This window comes from Neophocaena asiaeorientalis, unplaced genomic scaffold (genome assembly GCF_003031525.2).
Source record: "Neophocaena asiaeorientalis asiaeorientalis breed wild unplaced genomic scaffold, Neophocaena_asiaeorientalis_V1.1 scaffold473, whole genome shotgun sequence".
NCBI classification, from domain to species: Eukaryota; Metazoa; Chordata; class Mammalia; order Artiodactyla; family Phocoenidae; genus Neophocaena; species Neophocaena asiaeorientalis.
The window spans coordinates 656,281-665,459 of NW_020174935.1; the positions used below are offsets into that span (position 1 = coordinate 656,281).

General features: G+C 57.0%; 1 protein-coding gene and 1 pseudogene across 1 annotated transcript; both read right to left on the reverse strand.

Moving 5' to 3' along the window:
* Positions 1-776: 776 nt before the first annotated feature.
* On the reverse strand, positions 777-1,105 carry LOC112410786 (ras-related protein Rab-6B pseudogene; annotated as a pseudogene).
* A 3,381-nt stretch (positions 1,106-4,486) lies between these two features.
* Positions 4,487-8,285, reverse strand: SSTR3 (somatostatin receptor 3). The gene has a single exon (XM_024761503.1). It carries the CDS (start codon positions 7,988-7,990, stop codon positions 6,713-6,715), a length of 1,278 nt encoding a protein of 425 aa, XP_024617271.1. The 5' UTR covers positions 7,991-8,285; the 3' UTR covers positions 4,487-6,712.
* Positions 8,286-9,179: the final 894 nt, after the last annotated feature.

Consider the following 9,179-nt stretch of genomic DNA (forward strand, 5'->3'; position numbering starts at 1 on the left):
CTGCCACAGTCCTGTGAGATGGGGCTACGGAGCCCATTTTATGGATGAGGAAACTGAGGCTCCGAGAGGTTTTGAGGCTGGCCCAAAGGCACGTAGAGCTAAGAAGTGGTGGCTGTGAGGCTCGAAATGGATTGTGTGGCCGTGAGCTCACCTGCCACACCACCCACGTCAATGCGCATTGTGTGTTTGCTTTGTTCTCCCCATAATTGCTGCCATTTATCATGGTCAGCAAGGAGGAAGGACCCACCCTGTCTGATGAGCGGGCTGAAGGCCCGCGCCAAGCACAGAGACAACCCCTCCTCTTACAGACGGTGAAACCAAGCAGGCTCTGGGCACACCGACCAAGTGCAGCAAGGCCAGCAGTTCCTGTGTGCAAATATTGACATATTTCCTGTCATTAACGCAGAGAGCAGGACCGAGAGGCCCCATACTCCTGCAGGCCTCATTTTCCCTTCCTGTTAACAAGATGGCCAGAGGGCAGGAGATCCTGGTTGTGTACAGGCTGTGTCCCTAGGCTGTGTGAGCCAGGACCTGGGGTGTCTGGGACCCTGGAGGAGGCCAAGTGTGGCCCCGGGCACTTTCTTTGAGCCTGTGAAAAAGTGAAGACTGGCTTTGCTCTCCGTGCGCACGTATGTGCATGGCTGTATCACTGACATTCACTCCCGGGTACACACCACCTTAGCCTGCCAGGCAGGCCTATGCCGAGGCTGCAGGGCTCGCTAGAGGGTGCTCGCAACGAGTGAGTAGTGTCAGAGGAAGCCCGCGGTCAGACTGCATTAGCGGGAGCAGCCGCCCTTGCTGGCCAGGGACTCCTGGGGTTGGTCCAGCTTGATGTCGTCCATCCCTTCTTTGCTTTTCTCCTGGACGTTCTCCATTCCAGGCAGAGCCGAGGCCACAAGGACCCCACCTGCTTCACGTTGTAGCCGGTCTTGGCACTGGTCTCGATGAACGTGGCGCTCAGTTCTTTGGCGCGCTGCCTGCCCTCCCGGACGGTCGCCAGCCACTTGTCGGCCAGGTCGGTCTTGTTGCCCACCAGCAGGATGATGACGTCACTGCCCCTGTCTGTCCTGACGTCATCGATCCGCTGGTCTGGGCTGCCCTTCATGCCTGTTGAGTCTTGCCCAAGGACATCATCTGTTACCGCCAGTGGCCACCAAGGAGCTGGCACCATTGGCCTCAGAGCTCTTTCCACCCCCAGCATCACTCCTGCCACCCTGGCCCTCAATTTCATAGTTTCTAAAAGCTACAGGCACTGGACTGGGGACTAGGAAAACGTGGTTCTTGGTCCTGCCTCTGGTGCTGTGACCCTGGGCAAATCACAAGACCATCCCAGGCCTCACTATTTTCAGCTGTAAAATGGGTAGCAGAGCTGTTCTTAGTACCCTGAACATCTCGCATGCCTCCTCCTGATGCACAAACTCCAGTTCCCTCTTGATGCTTGGCTGGGCTATAACCCTTCCGGGGAGACGTCCTCCCCAACCCACGGCTGGATTCTTGCCTCTGTTAAAGCACTTCTCATGCTTATTTGACACATAGCACCTACGATGCACTGTTCTAAGCTGTTTGGAAATCTCTGTTCGTTTAACCTTCCTAACCGTGGACATCTACTCTCATCTTCATCCCAAAGAGGAGGAGACTGAGACACAGGAAGCTTAATTAGCTGGCTCTAGGTCAAACAGCTAGTGAATGGATGAGCCGGGATTCAAAACCAGACAGTTCCAGCTTCCGGGGGCTTAAGAACCACCTCTTTAGCTCTTATGTTCAGTACAGCTTCCTTCAGCCCTGAAGCCAGGCCTTGTAATTCTCTGCCTTCAGCTTCAGCTGTTCTGTAAACACTTGTTGAAGGAAAGAATGAATGAATTAGTCCAAGGTCCTCCAGAGACCCAGGAGAGGAGGGACTGTGGGCTCCGTTTTGCAGGTGGGAATTGTATTAGTTTGCTGCCAGAACAGAGTACCACAAACTAGGTGGTTTAAACAACAGAAATGTATTTTCTCATAGTTCTGCAGGCTAGAAGTCCAAGGTCAAGGTGTCAGGCAGGGTTGCCTCCTTCTGAGGACTGTGAGGAAGGACCTCTTCCAGGCCTCTCTCCCGGCTTCTGGTGGTTTGCTGGCAATCTTTGGCATTAACTTGTGGAAGCATCACTCCAGCATTTTCCCCATGCTCGTGTCTGTGTCCTAATCTTCCCTTTTCTTAAAAACACCAGTCGTATTGGAATAGGACCCCACCTGACTCCAGGGTGACATCATCTTAGCTGCTTAAAACTGCAAGGACCCTATTTCCAAATAAGGTCACATCCGGAGGTACTAGAGGTTAGAGCTTCATGTGAATTTGAAGGGGGAGCGGTACACAATTCAATGCACGACTGGAATTAAACCTCCTAGGCGGTCCTGTCTGACACAGCTTCTGTCCCTGAATTGGGCCTCACCTCTGCTTTTCTTCCTTTCATTCACTGCCTTCCTTCAACCCCAGGGCCTTAGCACATACAGCCTCCCTGCCGGGCACACTCAGGTTCACCCTCTGCTCTCAGTGCCGCCCCCAGCTGTGATCCCCCAGAGCACAGGGCACTGCCGTCCCTACTGGATAGTGGTCCATTTACTCGTGCGGTTGCTTGTGAGCGCCGCAAGGCCCGGGAACCGTGTCTGTTTCCCCAGCCCGGTGTCAGGGCCTTGCACACAGTGAGTGCTCAGAAAAGTCTTTATTAACTTAATGAACTTTGCCCAGAGAGGTCAGTGAATGGCCAAGGCTGTGTGGTAGGTTCATGGCAGAGTGGGCCTAGGTCCCAGGCCTCCTGACTTTGGGTCTCATGACATTTGGGGGATGTGTCTGCCCCATGGCCTTCCAGTAGAATCACCCAAGAGTCTCACCAGGGCCTGCCAGCGACAGGGGATCACCCTGAGGTTTTGGCAGGACCGTGGCCTTGCACAGCTCCAGGGAAAGCTCCTCACATTACAGCCTGGGGTCCTTGCCGCCTTTAGAGTGCTTTCTTCTGTGTCTGGAGTCCTGTGGCACCCAGGCTGTCACCTCCCCATGGGACTGTGGCCTCTGTCTCCCCCACCCCTTGCAGGTGAGGAGGGCCTGAAGCCCTGGGGCCTTGGCCTCCCCTATCCCGGGGCCTACAGGCTCCTGACTCCTTTCTGCTGGTGATGAGGCTGACGTATGAAGTCCTGGTCCAGAGCCTGGTGGCCATGGGCTGTTGCCAGGCAACAGCCTCGGAGAGACAAGTTCAAGGTAAGGTCTTGGGTCTGAGCAACTTGGATGTCTGGAGAGACGGAATCAGGCAGAGGGGGTCATCGCCACCCCTTCCTGCCGGCTCGAGCTCACAGCCCCAGAGCCTGCCCTCAGCCCACAGCCCCTGCAGTTCCCATAACCCACAGATCCCAGCCCGAAACCCCCATATAACTCCTTCCATTCCCCTGATGCCCCCCCCATTTATTAAGGGTCACCACATTGCACAGATCCAAAGGAGGCTAGAGTCACAGTGTGAAAATTCCCCCCAGAATTGAGAAATGGAATTTCCCCCATTCAGTCATTTATTCCAAATAGTCATATGAGGGGCCCACAGCACTGCCAGGCCCTGTGAACACAGATGCATCAGGCACAGCCCCTGCCTGGAGGGACAAAGCTATTGGGACACCTCACACACACACACACACACACACACACACGCACACACACACACAAACGCACAAGAGCATGCACTGGTAGTGACATATGGTGAGATGGGGAAGCTGGAGGGCTGTGGGATGCAGAGAGGGGACCCTGGCCCAGGCCCACTCCCCACACAACCTGGGCTGCAAGCAGGTCCTCTGCTCCCACCCCGTGCACACCTGCCACACACACAGCGGGCCCTCAGTGTTCCACCCCAATACGCATTCACTCGTGGATATGGCTGAGATGCCCTGAGCACCTACTATGTGCCCTGCACTCCGGTTACACACCCCTCCCCCATCCCATTATTGTTGCTGCCTGGCTCTTCTCTCCCTGCCATTGATAGTCAGTCCCTGACCCGACTCCTACCCCACTGTTCAGGCCAAACTGTCCATCACAGTGTCCCACCTTCTCTCTAGCTGGAAAGATGGACACATGACCCACATCTGGCCAGTCATGGCATTCTATCACCTTGTCTTTGGTGATTGGCCCAAGGGGCTGTCATGTGACTCAGTTAGAACCAGTCAGCTCTCTTGCATGAGATCTGATATTTGGACACAGGAAGAGGGTATATCTACTGCCTTTGGATCAAGATCTGTAAGGGTGCAGGCCGAGGCTTGTCAGGAACGTCTTCCATGACTCCTGGAGGACCAGGATTCTGGGAGGCTATACACCAAGAGGCCTGGGCACGCAGAGCTGAGAGACAGGAAAGAAGGAGCGTCCCGATAGAGATGGATGCCCACACCCACCCCCACCCATGCACACCCGTCTAAAAACACAGCGCCCGCCAGAGGAATTGGCCCAGGCCAGTTGTCATGTGTCACTGACTTTATTGACAAGAGTTAGAGTCAGAATTTCCCTAAGGGGCCTCCCACCCACCCTTGTAGAACAGGCTCACTTGCCCCTGCAATCAGCAAAGTAGGGTTGGCCAGGAAAACAGGAAATGCTGGAATGCTAGGGGCCCTCTTTCCTCAGACCCCCAGATCGGCCTCAGGGGACACCAGACTGAGGACTGGGCCTCCAACCTCCACACAAGCTCTAGTTTTGTAAACTTCTTTCCCCCTGATGGGGCCTCACTCTGCCCCAAGCCCTGCCTCCCTGATCCTTGGTCTCTGACCCCCAGCTTCCCTTCCTCATGTCCTGTAGTGCCCTCAGCCCCAAGGGCTGGAGACAGAGAAGCCACTTGGCGAAGGAGAAGGGGTTGAAGGCCACGCCTGGCGGGGGCTGCCTCCACTGTGTAATCTGTTAAAGCCCAGCCCCAGCCATTGCAGTGTGCGCGGCACTTTACCCCAAACGACTCCTTTTCTTCCCAAATCCCAGGAGGCAGGCAAGCTGGGACAAGCACTTCCACTTTATGATGGGAAACTGAGGCCCAGAGAGGTCAAGGCTACACAGGATCTGAAGGTGAGTTGAAGATCTAGGCCTCCCAACTTGTGGTTCCCATGCTTTCCCTGAGGACCCCCTACCCTCTGTGGGGTAGGGGGCTGGGAGATTTAACTGGAGGTACCACCGTCCCCGGGACCAGTCTCGCTGTGGCTCTAAGGGGTCATCTCTGGGAGGGAGTCCAGGCCAGCCCCAGGCCCAGCCTTGGACAGCGGCCTCTCCCTGTGGCCTCTCTCCAGCCTCCTCTAGTCTTGTCTTCCTTGGGCCTTTCCGACGTGCTGCCCCGGGGCATGTAGAGGACCGGGAGGTCTGCTCCCCAGCCTGCAGCGCTGCCCCACTCCTCCCAACCTCTCCGGGGAGCCAGGCCTTGCTTCTCAGCTCTGCCCCCAGACTTCCACCAAGGCCTAACCCTTCTTACCAGCACTGCAGGCCCTCAAGGGGGCTGAGCCTGTACCTTTCAGAGCATTTGCTTTTCCACCCTGATGGCATCCTTTCCTTGAGTTTCATCAGGCCAGGCACCGGCAACCATGTTTCGTTGATGCTGCAACTGAGCTCAGCCCAGAGGGGCCAAGGTCGGCCCCAAGGTCATGGAGCAGACCTGTCCTCCACCTCCTCCTCCTTCGCCTTTCTCTTCCCCCTTCCTCTCCCTCCTCTTCTTCTTCCTTCTCCTCCCAGCTCTGTTTAGACACTCCGCCTTTCCGTTCCAGTCTGCCTGGGCCAGGTCCCTGCTTTAGTCGCCGACGGGGGAGAAGCAGGGAGGATTTCTCCTATGAGGAGGTTCCTGAGCCCTCAAAGACCCTGAGACCCCCTCCAGCCACAGGACACAAAGTGAGCTGCTTTGAGGATTGATTAGCTGCCCCCAACGGGGCCTGAGCTAGCCTTTGGGTGGCCTAAGCTTATGCAATATGGGGTCCCTCTTTAAGAAAAGGGGTACAAAATTACAAGTACGAAATTAGACTCAGGGCCTCAGAAGGGCCCGAGCAGTCAGGGACCCTGAAGCTCGACTCAGTTAGCTTCCTGGAAAATCACGTCTTCCCCTCTTGTCTGGGAATACAGGAGTCCTGGCATTGACTGTCTGGGCCAAGGGGGCCTGGGGGTTATTGGGTCGTTTAGCAGGTGAGGCCTGAGGCCCAGAGAGGAGAAGAGCTGGCCCACAGCCTTGCAGCAAGACGGGGAGAGCTGATGGGGGCCTGGGCAATCTCACACCCCTTCTCCCTACCAGGTAAGACTTTACCCTATTTGGGGATGCCGTACCACTCCCTGTGAATGTGGGCCCCCACTCCCTCTTTTGCGAACCTGACTCTGAGCCCGGGAAATCCAGGCCTTGGTTTATCCCTCTGAGGGCCAAGATTGAGGATGCTCTGTTTCGGAAGGGGAAAACCAGTCGGTACCTATCCCCTTAACCTGACCCTACCCAGCCCGGCAGTGATGCCCCTCCAGACTTATCTGATAGAGCTCGTCCAGGCCGTATCTCCCATCCCTGAGTCACAGAGGAGAACACAAGGCCCAGAGAGGGGAAGTGACCTATCTGAGGTCACACAGCAAGTCTCGGCAGCAATGGGATCAGAGCCCAGGCCTCTGAACTTCCCATCACGGGCCCCTGGCACCTCAGGTGGCATGCCCTAGGCGTACCCACAGTCTTTGCCCTGTCCTTGGGCTACCCTGGCCCTCCGCAGGCCCTTACAGATAGCTGATGTGCAGGGTGCCTGACTTCTCCGTAGCTGAGGGCTCTTGGGGTAGGAACTGACGCTCCTTTCTGGTGGGGCCGCTGGGAAGCTGCTCGTGTCCGCTGGGACCCGGCTGCGTGATGCGGTTGACCCGACCATTCATCTCCTTCGGCCCCTCATGCTCCCCTGCTCCCTCCTGCCCAGCCTCCCCACCTCCATCTTCTCCTTCATCCTCTTCTTCCTCTGTCTTCTCTGGAGGCCCCAGGGGAGGCTCCTGGTTGCGCACACGGCGGGAGGGCCGCAGCAGGACCCTGCGGAAGCCCTGCTTGAAGCGGTAGGAGAGGAAGCCGTAAAGGATGGGGTTGGCACAGCTGTTGGCATAGGGCAGTGCCACCACCAGGAAGTAGAGGCCGAAGAAGGCGGGTTCCTCGGGCAGCGGGCACACCACGTTGACGATGTTGAGCACATAAAAGGGCATCCAGCAGAGGACAAAGAGTGCCACCACGGCCACCACCATGCGCGTGACCCTGCGCTCAGAATGCCGCCGCCGCTGGCACGAGGGTGCCCACACCCGCCGCCCAGCTGAGCGCACCTTGACCACGATGAGCAGGTAGCAGAGGCAAATGACCAGCAGCGGCCCAAAGAAGCCCAGTGCGGCCGTGTAGATGATGAAGCCAGCCCGCCAGGCCGCTGCCGGCTCGGGCCACTGCATGTGGCAGGTGCTCATGCCACGGGGCACGCCCGAGAAGACCACCACGGGCAGCACTACCACGGCTGAGGCCACCCAGACGGCCGCACTGACTGTGCGGGCCACGGGCGCCGTGCGCCAGCGGGCGGAGCGGGTGGGATGCGCTACCGCCAAGTAGCGGTCCACGCTCATGACAGTGAGACAGAAGATGCTGGTGAATTGGTTGATGCCGTCCACAGCCATGACCAGGCGGCACGTGAGGGCCCCGAAGGGCCAGTAGGACAGGGCGTTCTGCGCGGCCAGGAAGGGCAGCCCCAGCATGAAAAGCTCATCAGCCAGCGCCAGGTTGAGGATGTAGATGTTGGTGACCGACGGGCTGGCCGTCTGCCGCAGGACCACGTAGATGACCAGTGAGTTGCCCAGCAGGCCCACCACGCACACCACCAAGTAGACCAGTGGGATCAGAATGCCACTGACAGCCAGCCCTACTGCACTCTGCACTGTGGACGCGTTTCCGAGGATGGCATCCAGGGGCCAAGCGGAAGAGGCGTTCCAGGGTTCCGAGGGCGTGGGCGACGGTGAAGGATAGCCAGGGGTGTCCATGGCCAAGAGAGGATGGTCAGCAGTCAGCTACTAGCCTGGAGGAGGGAGGACACAATTTGGTCATGGCAGGGCACGGCTTTGTCTCTTCGGCCCCTCCCCCATCACACTGAACTTGGAGACTTCCTGGGCGCCTGGCCAGAGTTTGACGTGTCACGGCTCATTCACTCTGCACAGGCCAGCAAGGGAGGCGGGTAAGGTATCCCCACTTCTCACATGAGGAAACTGAGTCTCAAAGAGGTGAAGTGACCACGCTGTACCACATAGCGGGGTTGTGGCATGGGACTCCGGCTTGCCTGGCCCCAAAAAGCAGGACCAGCACTGACCTGGACACCAGTGACCCTTCACCTGCACACAGGGCAAGCGCCCCGCAAATGTTCAGTAAGGGGATCATTCGATAAGCTGATGACAACATAAGCCCTTTCCTCCACACCAGCATTTTCCAAACGTTTTTGACACCAGTGCGTTTTACATTGCAGCCCGACGACGCCATATTGTTCCATAAAACAAAATCTGCCCTTTCTACCTGTGATTAGCCGACTGGCAGAGCCCCAAGTGGATCACCCGCTGTGATAGACTGAATGTGTCCTCCCCCACGCCAAACTGATATGTTAAAATCCTAACCCCCAGTGTGATGGTATTAGATGGGAGGGCCTTTGGTGGGGGGGTGATTCGGTGGCGAGGGTAGAGCCCTCATGAATGGGATTAGTGCCCTTCTAACCCCAGAGAGCTCCCATGTCCCTTCTGCCATGCAAGAAAACAGCCACCTATGAACGAGGAAGCAGGTCCTCACCAGACACCGAATCTGCCGGCACACTGATCTCGGACTTCCCAGCCTCCAGAACGGTGAGGAATGAATTTCTGTTGTTTATAAGCCACCCAGTCTATGGTATTCTGTTACAACAATCTGGACAGACTAAGACACCCCCCAAACAGGTCTCAGCTCTCACGCTAGAAAAACACTGCTGCGTGTCACGGGTCCTTAACCTTGAACCCAAGTCTCTTGAACTTCAGAGGATCCGTAAACCCCCCAAGCTCTGGTGAAAGTTACTACATCCTTGTTTTTTCTGGGCAGAGCCCAGCGCTTTCATCAGATTCCTCAGATTCTGAATGGAGTTAAGAACCACAGGCTCAGAGGTGTCCCTTCCCCCTGGAAATCAAAGCCCTTGAGGACTCTCTCAGCCCTGCTCAT